The following is a 17,752-nucleotide window of genomic DNA, read 5'->3' on the forward strand; positions in this document are numbered from 1 at the left end:
GGAAAGCAAAACTTCTCCCCAAGCTGGCCAGGCCATACATTCCCCAGAAGCAATCCAAACAGAGGAGTTGGGGAGATTCCACCCATGGGGGAACGCGACTGCCTTTCTGCAAGGAGCAGGAGCGAGGCTAATATGGGGATTCCTTGACAGCACAAGAGAAACACAGGGCCAAATTTTATGTCACTCAGATTCCAAGCTGTTCTGTCCAGGGTCACTTGTAAACTGGATGCAAGATGCCAAAGGAGGGCTCAAAGGCAACAACAAGATGGACGTAAGAGGAAATCAAATGGGAATAAGAAAGCTACTCCATTTTTCAGAGGGTCAGATGGCAAAGATCCAGGCAGCCGGCCATTTCCCTCCCCACTGTACCATAAAATTCCAATGTAACCATGGAAAAAAGATGGCTTTCTTAAGCCTTACCATGCCCCAAAGCACAGTTCACATTTTTAACACTTGGCTTACAAACATTAGTCAAGGGCCTGCTTCCCACTTCCGGCCTTGGATAACATTCTAGTAGCCCACAAGTCCTGTGGAAATCCAATCCCTATGTTGGCAACAATTTGTCAGCAGCAGAAGCAACCTCAAGAGGTAAGCAAGATATAGTGAGAAAAGCCTAAGCTTGAAAATCAGATGTGCAGAGGTTCAGAGCAGGCTTTGTCACTCATTAGCTGAATGATTTAAACTCTCACCTAAATTTCCTCACTTATGAAAATGGGAAGAACTCTCTACCTTATTGCCTTTTTTGGAAATTATAAATGAAATGTGGCCAGCACCGGTACACACCCACATGCTAGAGTCCCATTTGCTTCCTTCATTGTGTGGAGGAGGCAACGGGTTAGACTCACAACACATGATGCCATTCCAGTGGGCCTTCCTGTGCCTCAGAAGTTCATCGGCTGCAGTTGCTCCGTCGCGTCAGTCGTGTCCGACACTGTGCGACCCCACAGACAGCAGCCCACCAGGCTCCCCGCTCCCTGGGATCCTCCAGGCAAGAACACTGGAGTGGGTTGCCACTTCCTTCTCCAATGCACAAAAGTGAAAAGTGAAAGGGAAGTCACTCAGTCATGTCCGACTCTTAGCAATCCCAAGGGCTGCAGCCCACCAGGCCCCTCCGTCCATGGGATTTTCCAGGCAAGAGTACTGGAGTGGGGTGCCATTGCCTTCTCCGAGTTAGTCAGCTAGAAGCTATTAATTCTAAGACCTCCTTGAGGTTCAGCCAGTTGATGCACTTGTGTAGACTTAGATGGCTTCCTGAAATTCCTGCTGTTTCTGGGCACAGTCCCAGAAGCCTTGGTTTTTCTGCTGTAGCATCAGTAGAGGCCTCACCTGTGGTTCCCAGTTTTCCTGATGTCAAGACACAGGTGCAGGGATCCCCATGTAAGTGGTGTGTGGACAGAACAGAGGGGCCCTGATTCTGGATCTGGTGGTTTCCTCATTATAGGAGGAAGAGAAGCTCTGTAGCATTTTTAGACTTATTGAGTCTGTTTCTCACTCTTTGTGATTTATAAGCCAGAATGTGCTTTAAATGCCTTCTTCCTGAAACTAGTCAGAGTGGATTCTGTTCTGTGCAACTCAACCCTGACCAATATATTCTGGAGTGAAAAGGTATTACATATTTGACCTAAAACAAAAGATGTCTCTTATGATTAGAGAGAAAGAAAAACTCTTACGTACTGATGAAATCCCACACATTGGTCCAAACTATCCCAAGACAGGCTGAAGTACCCTCAGTCTGTCACACAGAGTGTCTAGGGTGAGACCTCCTGGGACAAAAGATCCATGGCCCCTCGACACCCATTCTCTCTCCTCCACCAGCTACCACTGAACTCTCCCCTGGTTCTGCAGGTGGGATGGGACTAGCTCACACGAAGACAGCACTACAGACCCAGGAGGGGCTGGGGGAAAACAGCAGAGGGTTTCTGAGCTTTTATTTCCAGCCAGAGACTTTCACTTTTTCCAATACACATTGCTGCTTGCCGAGAGCCAGCCTTGTTATCTGATGGGCAGTGGGCCAGGGGCTATTGTGCACAGGCCCACAGCTTGGGGCAGGAAAGGGAAGTCTCCCCAAACCAATGGCTATCAGAGGAAGCGAATGGAAAAATCAGGAGTTGGCAGAACTGCTCCAGGGCATTTTCAGTTTTGTTTTTATCTTCATTTCAGAAATCAGGGGCTAATGACACACACAATAACTGCTGAGGATGAGTGAGACAGGGACCAGAGCAGGACAAGATACTGACCGCAGAGACTCATTGATGCTCCTGTGTTTACCAGCTGGACCGCAGCGAGCCAGGCAGCATGAGCACAGTGCCATGCCGGATACAGTCAACCCAGTCCCAGCGGGCACAGCAGGGAGAGTGGCTTCCCTGGGCCACCCTCCCCTGGCACTCCAGCCTGCTCCTGCTCTAGCCTCATCAGGCCCCTGATGTCAAGGGGGCTCCTGTCATCACCAGCTGAAGCAAAAGAACGGACTGATAATCCTGTGTTCAGGGTGGCCGTAGCTTCCCACGAAGCCTCTCTACACAGGGGTTCACGCTACCGGCTGGCCACATTCCTCCTTGATCCAGGGCAGCAGAGCTGGAGCAAAACTCATACCCCAGGATATGGCTGAGTCTTTTGCTCTGTTCTTTGACTCAAAGCTGAAAGAGAGGCTCCCAGACTTGAGCCCTTCTCATAGGAGACTCCTGTCAGGAAGCTGATGCAGTCAGGAAGTTGCCTCCACAGGGAGTTCTAGGGCTTTGGGTCAGTGTTAATGTGCAGGTCACTACAAGTAGAAAGAGATAGCTGTTTTTGGCCATCAACTATTTTCTCTAAACCCGGTCCTCTCTTGGGGGGCTGATGAGGGGAGGAATCCAATCTTTTTTTTCTTCATCAATGGAAAATCTTAACCAATATATCCCCATTTCCTCACACTAGACCAGGCTGTACAGAACAGAGCTTCTCGATATTGTCATCCCATAAGACCCTGAGAACATCCTGTTTCAACTTTCAAACCTCCCGTTTTATTTTGAAGTTGCTACTGCCACTACACCGTTTCTGGTCTCATCTAGTATTGCAGAATTTTAAGCAGGGAGAAAAAACCTGTGGAAGCGAAGGAAGCTGACCGTTTTGTCTCTGTGTTTGTGGTCACCACCTCTGCAGTTCACTCCTGCAGATCTGTACCAGGGCTGGAGGTCCGCACTGTGCAGTTCTCTAACTCATTACTGTCCAGGTGTCACTAGAAGGCACCTCATCCTTTCAACACTCCTGTTTCTCCACCTCTCCTCTCTGAGGACGCAGGCTGCCTTCCTCCTTATCCAGGCACTATAAGCCCTCTGCCTGGACTCCCCCGTTGACTCCCAGCAGGAGGGTCCCCTTCCTAGGGTCCCCTCTTTACCTCCTCCAATCTCCTCTTCAGCTGTCTCTGTGCCTCCCTTCATAAACAAGCTCAGATCTCTAGCCTAAAAATAGCCTGACCTTATTTCTGCCACTCCCTTAAGCCACTAGCCCACCTCTTTTTTTTCTTTTTCAACCCTTTGAAAAAGAACTGATTGCCTCTACTCATCAGCTACCCATTCCTGAGGGGTTGCAATCTGGCTTGCCCACTGCAAGTTGCAGTGGCAAGAAGAGGAGCAAGATGGAATGAGAACAGAGACAAAGGCACTTAAGATGTGCTAGGAAAATTAGAGTCAGATGTGGCAGGGATGGGTCCTTTACTTGAGGGCATCGCCTGACATATTATGGAAGAAACAGTGCTCGAGCTTTCAGTTTCAAAGGTGGGTAGAATCTCCAGAGGCAAGGACACAAAGAAGGGGATATTCACATAGGGAAATTCCATTTGCCTTGTCTGGAGATCTTCCCCAGGGGTCTCTCTTTTGGGTTAACATACTATCTAGTAGGTTTTATTTTTGGTTTGAGTGGTTTGTTTTTTTGTTTTTTTTTTTAAGCTAACTGGATTGAAAAAAACTGGAATTCAAGGTATGTATATTATGATGGGAAAAAACCAAAGGTGAACATGATAGCTGGTTTCAAGCATCTGAAAAACTGTCATATGAAAGATGTTATCTGTGCTGCTCAAGAGAGCACTACTAGAGCCAATGGGTAAAGTGAGAGAAGGCAGAAGCTCAACTCAAAATAAGGACTAATCTCAAATAAAGAAAGTTGTCTCAAATTGGGTTGGGCTTTGCTGCACTTCCTCATTATTGAAAATGCTGCAGTGGGAGCTGAATGACCTGCATGTTCAGTCTTCCGCTCAATAGCACAGGTATGATAATGTTGGTGGGGAAGGCAGGCCAAGAGCCCCTCCTGTTGGTGGGGGTTGCATCACTAAGGCTTCTCATTTGACCCTATTTGCATGGCTAGGACTTCTCCTATTCCTCACGCTTAAACCTTAACTCCTCTCTTTCTGTTTCCTTCTCTTCCAGAAGGCCCTACCCCATAGCAGCAGAGCAAGCAATCAGACGTGTGGATGCAGACGCCAAGTTTTTCCTCTAAGTCGGTCCTTTTCCAACCTGGCTAGCGCCAGGAGGGCCTCCTTCCCACCCTGGCATCCTCTCCCTCTTGCTTCTCTGGTCACTCCTTTCCTATGTCCTCCACAGGTTTATCCCCCTCTAACTGGCCACTGTCTGGATCTCTAAGGCTCAGTTCTAGGCCCTCTTCTCTTCTCACTCTAGAGTCTGTTTAGAAACTCTCATCTGGACCCAAGACTTCAACTTGACAACATCCATCTCCTCTTACCGCTGGTTTTCTCCCCTCTGAGCTAGAGATTTGCAGAGTTAGCTGCTCATCTGCTGTCTTCTCTTAGCTGACTCAAATCTATCTCCAATTCAACCTGCCTAAAATTTCATGCCCTTCTCAGCACCTGAAACCAGGCTCATTTCTAATCTCTGTCTTGGTAAAACGCATTGCCAGATCCATAAACCAGTAACTTACCACCCTGCTCTATCAACACCTGAAAATGCAATCCAATACCACAGTGGTTCTTAACCCTTCTGATCTTAGAACCCTTTTTCACTTCTAAAATTGAGGACACCGAAGATCTTTTATTTATGGGGGTTATAACCAATTGATATTCACTGTATTAGAAATTAGGGTCAAAAAGTTTAAAACACACTGATACACAGGCACACATTCCGTTAGCCACAGAGCAATGACATTACCCCAAGCAGGTGACCTCTGGAAAATTCCTCTATTTGTGAGAGAATGAGTGAAAAGCCGATCGATGTCTTAGTATTATCATGAAAACAGTTCTGACCTTGCAGATCCTAAACGGATCTCAGGGACCTCCCAACATCTCCCCCATGTTCTAAAGGCTTTACCTTCTAAACGTCTCAGACCCACCTGGTCCTTCCTCTTTACCTACCGTCACTAGTCTAACCCGCGTTTCTGTCTTCTTTCGCATGGGCCACCACACAGGCTAATACGCCTTTCCCTTGGAGCCATGCTTGCCCCCTTGGATCGGTTCAACCCTTGTGTAGCTAGAGAAATCTTTTCAAAATAAAACTCCGAATACGTCACCCATTCCTCTTCACTTAGGACCGAAATCTACCTGCCAGTCCTCAGGGCTCTGCCCCCCATCCTCAGCCTCGGCCCCTCCTCCTCAGCCCTGTTCTCAGCTCTCCAGCCCTCAGGGCTTCCCTCTGTTTCTGAAATACATGGCACTCCCCTTTACAAAAGGCCTCAGCAAGGGAAGCCAGGAACTCTCCTCCCTGTCCTTTTGAATAACTCCCATTCATGCTCTAGGTCACAGCCTAAGGCTTCACTGGCCCTGAAATCAGGTCACATCCTTCTGTTATACGTGCTCACACCACCACACACCTTTTGGTCAGAGCCTATAATTAGAGATGAATCACATCACGACAAGTGACACATGACCTTCTACAGGTATGTAAGGGCCGCAGGGACAGGAACTGTGCTTTGATTTCCATGATTCTGGCACACAGCAGATATTCCAGGTAATTATTTCCTAAATGAATAAATGAGTAAAAATGCAGTTTGACAGGGAGAGAGATACCATAAGATAATGTGATAAGCGTTAGAATAGAGATGGGTACCAGGGGTCACCACTCCCAGTGTTTGCCCAAGGCCTACAGAGCGAGTCCATGTGCAGTTGAGGCTCCTTGGTCACGGCAGACATCCTTTCTCAGCTGTCTCTATTTCTCCTTCAAATACATCAGCCCAGTCAGAAGGGTATGTGGGCTCTCCACCAGCAGATCACTGAAATGCCCTCTCCTGTCATCCTGGCCTATGGAAATCCTCCATAACCTCTAAAATTCCAGCTCATACTGGGTGCACGTCCCAGGTCATTCTCGTCAGACATAGCCTCTGCCACATCCCAGCTTTACGAGTCTCTCTCATAATCCAGAACCATCCGGTGTTCTCAGAAGTCACCATCTTCTTTGGTGATCGTGCCTGGCAGATGCTCCTTTCTGTGCCCAAAATATCTGTCCACATTTCACATTCAGTAAATCTTCCCCTCATCTGTCATCTCTGATGTTCCCTCTCTTTTGTGAAAGCAAAGTCCTGGGTGGAGCTGGTTCTGCCTCCTGTGTGTCCCCACACCACCCTCGGCCTTCCAGGTGCCTCCACTATAGCCCCCACACCAGCCTAGAGCCTGAGATACAGTGCTGGCTGAAGGGAGGAACCCAGGATCTGTGCATGATGGGAGGCTGTGTTGCCCATTCTTTATATAGACAGGAACTCATTTGTAGAAATTTTACTCCTCAGCACTCTCAGACAAGGAAATTCCAAATGGGGTCCCTACGACAATGGCCAACCATGTAGCCCCCATCTCCACACACGTCACAGGCACTTGCTTAGGAGCAGGAGGCCAGGTCACTGCCCAACATCAGTACTCACTGCTTCCTCCACAAAGGAGCAGCGCTGCCCCGCTCCAGCCCCTTGGTCTCTACAAGGGCTCTAGAACAGAGGCCAAACTAGCAGAGATACCCAGGTTCCAGGACACCTGGATTCCAGGGCCAGAGATGCTCTGGATAAGGTCTCCCTGCTGGGGTGCTGGCTCTCCCCTCAACCAGTTTACTGTAAACATACCCACCAATCATCCACAAGGCTAGGGAAACATGAAATGCATATACGGACTTCCAGTTTGGCAACACTTACTACCAGGGCTTGCTCGGGCTCCAGAAATTACTCAGTGAGGCAGAGTCAGTGCCTCAGCAGCACAATCTTTCTGCTGCTCCCTGGGGAGGCTTCTCATTCCCACACAAGCTCCATGACAGGACTGATGCTCAGAATGCAGCCCCCCACCCCACCCCGCCATGCCGCCAGCTCAGCTTCAGATCTCCAGAGAGCAGTTCAGTTTGATGCAATTCTACCTGCCCAGAGAGAACCTGTATGGACAGCAGCAGGGGTTCCAGCAACATCAGGGCAGCAACCTCAATGCAGATGCTGACGAGGCCAGACTTCCCCCTTAAAACAAACTGCACAATTCAAAAAGAGAGCTTTTTCCTCAAATGTGGAAAAAGGGATCCAAAGCAAAACTGGACTGCCTGGTATAATGCACAGATCTGATTTAGATTTCTTTCCCAGGAAGGCCTGGCAGCAGCTACATATGTTTCTTACTAATGAGCCAACTGTATATACTACGTCAATAGTCTCCTGTCCTCCCAGACAACTTAGACACTCCAGTAGTTTTGTTGGTCTGCATCTTTCATGAAGTATCAGAACTCCTCAGGAACCATAAGCAAGAGGCTTGATATCAAAACTCAAACTTGGACCTGACTTCTAACTCCACAAGTTCCCAGTCTTTTGGGGAAAGTATGGTCAGAAGTGAGGGTCCACTGCCACTGAAGGTCGTCAAGCAGATGTTTGAGATCACTTTTTCGGGGCTGTTGAAAAGGACCTGATTACCCCACCACAGCATGACAGCATAAGGGTTAGGACTCCATCCCAATCATATCACTCTCTCTCTTCCCCAAAGGAAGGCATGGAAGATTATTCCAAACAGCGTAGCAGTCAATAATGTTTGATGATTGTTTTTTAATTAATAATTATTTTTTAAAAGAATATTAAAAAAAATAGCCAGATAGGTAAGAGGAAAAAAAGGGATGAGATACTCACTGACAGAGAGGTGCCTGCCCCTGGACTCAGGGGGCTGGTAGATGGTATTTACATCTCCCGCAGACTGGGAAGCTTTGATTCGCACTTGCCTGGACACCCCGGAGTGGGGAGAGGAGCTGGTCTGCAAGACAAGAGGAAAAAGGCTGAGCTCACTAAGGAGGCAGGCTGAGAAAGGTCCTCCCGCAGCATGCTCTCAGCCACCTTCATGCCTTCAGTGCATGAGCTTCGCAGCTTTCCCTCAAACCTCACTCCTCAATCAGATGTGGCCCACTGCTATCTGCTCAATTCATTTTACAGTTTCACTGATAGAGGGCACCGATACCCAGTGCTCCAATGGAATAGGTGACGACCTAGACACACAGGAATACCAGGCATTCCTGTAGTAATGTGCCAAACAGAAAACAGCTGTACATATCCTCTCATAAAACTCTCTGAAGGGTTGGGTAGAATAGCAGGAAAAGCAGATTATCTCAGCAGCAAGATCACCTGTTGTGTGGGGGTTCAGCATGGAAAATGATGGCCACCTCTGTACCAAAAACTCTGGTTGATAAAACATTTTAAAAATAATGTGATATGCTTCTTCTTCCCTCATCATCATTGCTCCCTGAAAATGAGGGTACAATGAGCTTGGCTACTTCATCTTCCTGGAGCTTACATGTGAACCATCTTGGGACTGTGTTCATCTCAGAAAGACTATCACAGGTACCATGCTGCCCGAGGTCAAGGACTTCAGGACAGGGTCAGCAGCCTTGCTACATCCACCCCACTTTGCACTGACTCAGTTAGGCCACAAGGTGAGCCCTATAGAGAAAACAAAGCAAAAAAGGGGAGCCCTGCATGAGGAAGTTTACAACTGATGCCTGAAGGGGAGCAAGTGATGTCAGGTTGTGCTCATAATTAAGGAGAGCACTATGGAGAGTGGGAGCTCAGAATTTATAAATAACTTGGGTCAAAATTTCTACTTGTTTCTCTTTTTCTCTCTCTCTCTCTTACACACACCTCCCATAAGGAAAAAAAAAAGTGCAACCAAAACAAACTCTAGCCTGTCCTCCAGGAAAAACGCTTCCTGCGCGCACTCAGGGGGAGGTCCAGCTGCCAAGCAGCCGACTCTGGTCTCCCCGTGCCAGACCTGATCACATGCCGGCTGTCCTGACACACTGTCCTGCTCTAACGGGAAGTCAGAACCAAGGGGAAGTGAGTGTTCTTGCTGAAGCCTCCGATGTGCAATAGCTCTCTGCCAAGGGTCAGAAAGGAAAAAACAATCAAAGCCACACGCTGGGGAAGCAGGTCAGTGAGGGGCACGCAAAGGCTACAGCCCTGCAGTCAGACAGAGAAGAGCTGTGCTGAGCACCTCAAGGACACCTGCTGGGACAGGGCCTGACGCAGAGTGGGAACTCATACATCTTGGCAACACAATCTGAAATTACCAAAGAATATAAATTCTAATCTCTCAATTTTCAAATCTAAAAGCTGAGACAGGAAATGAAGTTCAATAGCCGGTACAAGCACAGGTTTCTAAGAGGAAAGGCTGACTGTGGCACCAAGTTGGAAAACAGATGAAGGGAATCAGCGAAGGTTTCTGAGCAGGGCTTCTCACATTGCTACGTGCACACAAATCGCCTGGGACCTTGTTCAAATGCAAGATTCTGATTCAGGAGGTCTGGGGTGAGATTGAGGATCTGCATTTCTGACCAGCTTTCAGGTGATGTTGATGAGGTGGTACATGAACCACACTCAGAGCAGCGAGGTCCTGGGAGGTGAGTCATATTTGGTTTAAGGCAGTAGTTCTCAGCCCCATCTACCCAGCAGAACTGCCTGTGGGGTTTTTGACACCTCAGACCAACTGCAGCAGATTCTCTGGGGGTAAGGCCCAAGGACTGGTATTTTTAAAATCTCCCCCAAGTGTTGGTAATATTCGGTCAAGTTCGGAAAACCCTGATTTTGAGAATGACAAGATAATGACAAGGTAAACAAAAATGAGGTTGATGCAAGGACTCAAGGAACCTCAAATAAGATCTAGAAGTGGGAAAGAGAAGGAGGAAGGTGGGACTAGGAAAAAATAAAAGTGCCTGTAGAGAGTGAAAGGAGTCCCAATGGGTGCAAAGTGTGTAGATGGCAGAACATTCTAGAGACAGCAAATAGAAGGCATACAACCATTTTGTGAAAACCTCACTGAAAGACTCTGTGGGTAGCAGTGTGCTGTGGCCGACACAAACAACATGAAATATCACCAGGGAACCATGTGCACAAAGACTGCAGTCACTGGAAACTAAGAGATCAGAAAAAAAAAAAAAGATTATAAAAGGTGACCCACAAATTATCTTGATAAAAGATTTGGTGGTATCAGACAAAAGGAGCAGTTGAACTCAATGATGCAGAGAGAAAAAAAGGGGTATCCATGTGTTTGGTTTAGTTTGGTTCATGGAAACGTGAGCTGAGAAGTGGCTCTCTGGATCTCAGCGGTCCTCTGTTTCAATGGTGGCACCAAGAGACATTTGCATGAAAGACCGTGATAGTTATGATCACTGTGGAAGCATCCAGATTATTTAATAAATTCACAGCTTTTAACACACATAAATTTATTAAAAGTCTGAAAAAAATCTGCTTTGAAGCTATACAACTTGAAGAAAGGATGACATGTTTATGTTTCTTATACAAATTCTTATTTCTTTTTTGTTCTCTGATAATCCTCATATTCAAGGGGTTCATTCAAATTGAGATGAGGTGAATAAATCTGCTTTTATTGTCCCCACTCTTCAGTGCTACACAGACTTTGCCTAAAGGTATGTATGCTTCAGCTCCCTTTCCTGACTAAAGAGTTCCAGGCATTTTAGGCTGTTCATGTATAAAACTGATCCCAACTTCATAAAAATTTGTCTTGTCTTGGACCTTTCTTAGCTCAGTTCCCTTCTAAGTTGAGAAAGGAAGAAAAGGGGGAGAAAATGACACATCTCACAGATTTTCCTCATGGGCAACATTACAGTTCCTGTTCTGCTTCTAACGAACTGTGGAAGAACCTGGGTGAGGTTTTCCAAAACTACAGTAATTTCCAAAGACTACTATAATAATCCTAATAATAAAGGACCTTACAATAATTCTAAGATCCTTTTCCTGGATGGTGTCTCGTATGTACTGGACTACAGTCAGAACATCTGGGCTCTAGCCCGGCTCTGTCACTATTACCTGCTTCACCCAGGGCAAATCACTCTAGGCCTCAGTTTCCCTAGGTATAGACCAGCAATAACCAGGATCCCTCAAAGTCACAAAATTCAAATGAGAAAAGAAAGTACCTTAGACACATAAAATGTAATAATTTTTATTTATCTGATAGCAGTGCTGCTGGCTTGTGGGATCTTGATTCTCTGACCCGGGACTGAACCCGCACTCTCATCAGTGAAAGCATGGAGTCCTAACCACAAGACTGCCAGGGAATTCCCAAATGTGTAATGATTTTTAAACAGGGGCCAGACTAAAGATATTCTGCCCACCAAGTTTAGTTCTAACTTCCTGCACTTGCCCCATTATTCTTAGAAAAATAAAAAGAATTATCATTTAGACTATCCTGGATATTTAGTTTTTATCATATGTACAAGTGACAAGATAATGTTGAGCTTGAGATTACGTTATGATGGTGGAAAATCTGGAAACTTATAAGAACGTCAAGAGCTTTAGAAAGATAAATTAAGAGTTAGATAAACAAACACTTAGAAAAGCAGTCTGTAACAGCAAACAGCTGAGAGTTGATGGCCAAAGGCAGAGGTCTAGGGCAATGAGAACTACTGAAGGAGGTGGTGAAGTATCTTAAAATGGCAGTAAAATCAAGGCTAGAGAAAGGTTCCTCAGACTAAGAGAAGTTCTGTGATTACCAAAATCCAAGTGTTCTCAAGTGAAAACAATACTGAAGTCTAAGACATGGTTTTGGCCAGGTGTGATGGGAGGAGTATGGCTATCCACCTTGCTGAGGGATGAAGACAGAGGAAAGGCTAAAATCTGTCATAGAAAGAGCAATAAAAAAGGAATCCATAGAGAAGAGACCATACATTTAAAGACAAGAATAAGAAGGTAAGTAAAGGTTCAGATGGTAACAAAAGGTTAATGAGGTGACAGGCTGCTAAAACTGAAGGAAACTATAGGAACAAAGTGGCTGACAGTGATCATCAAGAGGGGATGAAGACTGGGGTGATGTGGTGTCCTGAAGAAGTATATGTAGAGTGTGATCTAAGGGCTGGTGCCAGGTTCCAACCTGTGGTGAACCAGTCCTCTACAATTTAAGTACTGAAATGTGAAGAGTAACTTGCTAATAAACACTTTGGTAATAATTTGGCATAGTGACTTATGCCTATTGAATCTAACAAAAACTGGGGGCTTGTGTTTTGTATGTCTCTAGTTAATTTTTCCACTTTTCAGTTTTTGTGTTTTTAAAGAAGAACTGGTCTATGACAGATTGGAAACTAGAAGAACAACAGTGATATTTCAACATAAACAGAGAAGCACTCTTCTAAAGGTAGGACACCTAAACACATAGCAATTTTGGATCATGATACTTCTGTTTACAAAGAAGCCTGAAGTCTAGTTGAGGAAGTCCCCAAGGAAAGATTTCATCACCACCAGTACTACTGTTAGTCTTAAATGTAGATCTTCATAAATGCCAAAAAATAGGAGCAGCTTAAGCATTCTAACAGTAGCAAAACTGGTTACTGAATAAAATTATGGTATGTCCACTCAAGGAACTTCTGCATCCTTATAAATTATAATCATGAAGACTGTATATTAACAGAAAAATGTACATGACAATAAGTGAAAAATTATATAAGAAAACTGCATAAACACCATGACAACACTTAAAGTGTGTATACATATGGCCAAAGAGAAACATATCAAAAATCAATCAATGTGTTTGGTGCTAGAATTATGTAAGACAATCCTTTTTTATTATTTTAACTTTACAGTAAGTTACACTGACTTTATAATTTTTTAAATATACACCCTTAGAAAGAGAGGCGTCAATATGGCATTTATTTCATGCAACATTTAATGTAATGCCTGAGTGTCAGAGATCAGATGGTCATCTTTCACACAGCTCTGGGTGCTGCAGCAGCACCTGCAGCTGAGTGCACCCTTTGATGGATGCGGAGGCAAACGTATAGAACCAGTTGTCTGAAGCTTCTCATCAGGTGAGTGGAGGGATCACCATCAGGGTTGGTGGCTCCCAGTTAAACCATCACGTTATTAAATTTCAACTCCAGCTTCTTCTGTAAAGAAGGGGTTTGCTAAATATGGTCTCTACTTGACTCTTGCTAACATTTCAAGTTGTCACTGTTGCTCTCTTAGGAAGATGGGTTCCAGAACAACAAGATATAGCTCCAGTTCTCAAGGACCTTACAATCTTTTGGGATAAAATTTACAAATACACAACAACTTTGGGGCAATTACTAAGGAACCTATAAACTAGTGTGCAAATTATATCCAAAGACTAAAAGAAAGGGAAATAATCAATATGTCCTCAGTCAAAAATACTGACCAAACTGTAGCAGGTAAATCAAGCTAGAACCAAAAAAAAAGGCTGACAACCATGGTCTGGCAAAAAGGAAGAAGAAAGAACTGTAGAAGAAGGGAAGTATGCTGAAGAACTTGGAAAGATGAGACTGGGGAGCTGAAAGAAGGACAGTTAGTGAAAAATTCTGGGAGATAGGCTACATTTAAATCTCACATGACAGGCAATGAGAAGGGACTGCAAGGAGAAGGTAAGTAACTCGAACAGAGAAATGAAGTAATAAAGTTTATATTTTACTTCAGAATACTTCCCAAAACATAACCAGAAAAAAAAGACATTGGGAAAGAGAAGACCAGTCCTCATGCTCAAGGACACTTCTGTACTATTAGAAAACATCTTCTTTATTCTAAGCCTTCCTAACTACATTCTTCTGTGTCTTTCCCTAATCAACAGACATTCTAAAGTCTCTTTAAAAATAAAGCACCATTCCCTCTAAATTCTGTCCGGTATAGGGCATCGACAGTTCTCAGGCAGTAATGTTAGCTGTCCACAGTTGGCTGTTTTCAAGCACATGGAAAGGAAAGAACACCAAAGAAACCTTCAGGAACATGTATGTGAAGAAAACTGGTAGAGGAATCAAATAGAAGACAGATACAGATTACAAGCATTCCTGTGAAATGTAGGCCCTTGGGGATTCTTTAGGAAAGGAAACTGTGTAAGGAAAAATCCCTCAGTTCTGAAGGCCCCTAAGATTGTTGCCATTTGGTAAGGCAGCAGATGCTAATTTACAAGAGGCCCTTTAGTCTATGGCCTTTTTCCCACTGAACAGAAGGGAAAAGTGTGTTTTCTATGTGTCCCAAGGGAAAGTCACAGTTGCTGAGGAGTTGTAGGAGTTGGGTTCACAAAGCATGACAGTCTCAAATCCTTGACAGTCTTTGCTAATCAGCACCCCCACGCTAAGCAAATCTCCCTTGCTGGGGTCCAAATCTAGTTTTTTTAAAAAAACAAAAACAAAAACAAAAAAAACCACATTAACTACAGAGAAAAAGAATTCTCTCCTTTATCATACAATGTTTTCCTTCCTCCCACACCACCAGCCAAGTAACCTTTAGCTGCAACTTTAACACTGATGATCTGGCTGTGCAGTAAAATCAAATGTAGAAGGCTAGCTGGCCACTGACCCAGTGGGCTGGACTGCACTTATGTTCTCACTTTAGTGGTGACAGTGGAACACAAAACTCTGTCAAGGAAGAACGTGAACTCCTGAAGGACAGCAAGCTGTGTTTTCAGCTGTCAGTCCAGGGCAGGGGCTACTTACATGGTTTCTGTCCTGGGACAGCAACAGTATTCTAAGACTTTTCATGCTTGAGCTTCTATCCAAAATGTCAATTGCTTTGTCAAGATCATCTTGATTCTTCAGCAGGATGGAGAGCTGTGACACATGACACAGAAAAAGGAAATCATATAAAATATGTCTTTAGTCTGCAAAAATAAGCAAAACAAACAAAAACTAAAAATAAATTTGGAGAAAAACAATCTCAATACATACACTGGAGTCCTCAAAGACCTAACTGAAGCCATAGAGATATTTTCTCTTTTTTTTCATTTAAGTGTAAAATTTAATAATTTTTAGGAAAATGACATAGTTGTGCAACCATCACCACAATTCAATTTTAAAACATTATCACCACTTTAAAAAGATCTCTTGTGCCCATTCACAGTCACTCCTCTTTTCTACTTCTCACCCCAGAGAACCACTAATCTACTTTCTGTCTCTAGAGATTTGCATTTCCTGGACATTTCATATAAATGAAATCACATAATTCATATATATTTGATTCAATTCATAGTCTTTTGCATCCAACTTCTTTCACTTTGCTTAGTATTTTTTAGTTCATCCATGCTGTACCACATTAGTACTTTATTTCAAGATATTTTCTGAGAAGAGCTTCCTCTCCCAAAATACTCTCTACTCCAAAGCATCAAGTCCCAAACAGTTTTAGCCCCCATATTTCTTCCCAACTCCAGCAGTAGAAGTGTGTCCCACCCTACTCTGTGCTGACGTTAACAAAATAAGCAGAAAAGGCTGAGGAGGAGGAGGGGGCGGGCTGAGGATGAAAACATTACTCAAGTAAGAACACAAATTTAGACCACATAGAAGGGTTTAATATCTTAACGTTTAAAGGTTAAAAACAAAATCCATAATTAGAACCAAAAATGACTTCCTCTGTTTTCATTCCATTGAAGTATTAAAGAGAAGATTCTCGAGGATATAGATAAATCTTATTCACTATTAAAAAGCAGAAGATACTGAGTTCAGTTCAGTCGCTTAGTCTTATCCGACTCTTTGCAATCCCATGAACCACAGCACGCCAGACCTTCCTATCCATCGTCAACTGCCGGAGTCTACCCAAACCCACGTCCATTGAAAGTCGATGATGCCATCCAATCATCTCATTCTCTATCGTCCCCTTCTTCTCCTGCCCTCAATCTTTCCCAGCATCAGGGTCTTTTCCAATGAGTCAGCTCTTCACATTAGGCGGCCAAAATACTGGAGTTTCAGCTTCAACATCAGTCCTTCCAATGAACACTCAGGACTGATCTCCTTTAGGGTGGACTGGATGGATCTGTTTGCAGTCCAAGGGACTCTCAAGAGTCTTCTCCAACACCACAGTTCAAAAGCATCAATTCTTCTGTGCTCAGCTTTCTTTATAGTTCAACTCTCACATCCATACATGACTACTGGAAAAACCATAGCCTTGACTAGACGAACCTTGTTGACAAAGTAATGTCTCTGCTTTTTAATATGCTGTCTAGGTTGGTCACAACTTTCCTTCCTAGGAGTAAGCATCTTTTAATTTCATGGCTGCAATCACCATCTGCAGTGATTTTGGAGCCCCCAAAAATAAAGTCAGCCACTGTTTTCACTGTTTCCCCATCTATTTGCCATGAAGTGATGGGACCAGATGCCATGATCTTAGTTTTCTGAAATATTATGAGTACTTAGTATTAAAAGATGCAGAAGTATGCTATGCCTTAAGACCTAAATAATGTCAGATCTTACACATCTGTGGCAAACACAAAGCAAAAATCCAATTAATTTCTGCAGTTCCCAATTTATAATACAAGGAAATGAGAACTCTAAATCCTAGGCCAGGAAATAACAAATAGTAAAAAACAGTATTTAAAATAAAAGTTCAAAACCACCCATGGAATGGGATGAAATTCTACAGATCATATCACATTAAAGAATTCATTTCTGACTAATACATAAAGTAAGGATAAATAAGGGCTAGTGTTGGGTGGAGATACAAGAAGATAAAGAAATTACTGGAGTATATTTTAACTTTAAAAAAAAGCTACAATTTTTCAAATGTATGATAAGGATCTAGTATCCAGAATATGTGAAGAACTCTTACAACTCAACAAAAGGAGGACAAGCAATCCAGTTTTTTAAACGGGCAAAGGATTTGAATATATATTTGTTCAAAGAAAAATAAATAAATGACTAATAAGTACATGAAAAGATAATATTATTAGTCATTAGGGAAATGAAAATTAAAACCACAATAAAATATCACTTCATACATACTAGGATGGCTATAATTTTTTTTAAAAAGAAAAAAAAAATAATCACAAGTACTGGTGAGAATGTGGAGAAACTGCAACCCTCATATATTGCTAGTAAGAAAGTAAAGTGGTACCAGTCAATATGAGATAATTGGGCAGTTCCTCAAAAAGTTAGATACAGAGTTTCTACAAGACCCACAATTCCACTCTTAGGTATATTTTAGAGGATTGAAAATAGCTACTCATATAAAACTGGTACACAAATGTTCATAGCAGCATTATTTATGACAGCCAAAAGTGGAAAAACTCATGTCCATCAAGAGGTGAATGAAGGGATACACAAAAATGTGTTATACCCATATCATGGAATATTATTCAGCCATACAAAGGAATGAAGTCCAATACATGTTACAATATAGATGAGCCTTGAATACATGCTCAGTGAAAGAAGCCAAATACAAAAGGCAACATACTGTGTGATTCCATATACATAAAATGTTCAGAATAGGCAAATCCAGAAAGATGCAAAGTAAATAAGTAGTTGCCCAGGGCTAGGAAGTGGAGGGGGAATGGGAAGTTACTGCTAATGAGTATAGGGTTTCTCTTTGGGGTGATAAAAAGGTTCTGGAATCA

The 17,752-nt window shown here is 43.6% G+C and overlaps 1 protein-coding gene across 4 annotated transcripts in view; it reads right to left on the reverse strand.

Moving 5' to 3' along the window:
- Positions 1-17,752, reverse strand: part of MAP3K3 (mitogen-activated protein kinase kinase kinase 3) — a 59,473-nt gene that overhangs the window by 14,572 nt on the left and 27,149 nt on the right. For all 4 annotated transcript variants that reach the window (XM_065909400.1, XM_065909402.1, XM_065909399.1 and 1 more), the window contains 2 exons: positions 14,868-14,981; positions 8,056-8,176 (listed from right to left, as the gene is read on the reverse strand). In XM_065909400.1, the coding sequence (XP_065765472.1) occupies positions 8,056-8,176; positions 14,868-14,981 (235 nt within the window). The remainder of the gene's footprint in view (positions 1-8,055; positions 8,177-14,867; positions 14,982-17,752) is intronic.

Source organism: Muntiacus reevesi, chromosome 18 (genome assembly GCF_963930625.1).
Source record: "Muntiacus reevesi chromosome 18, mMunRee1.1, whole genome shotgun sequence".
Lineage (NCBI taxonomy): Eukaryota > Metazoa > Chordata > Mammalia > Artiodactyla > Cervidae > Muntiacus > Muntiacus reevesi.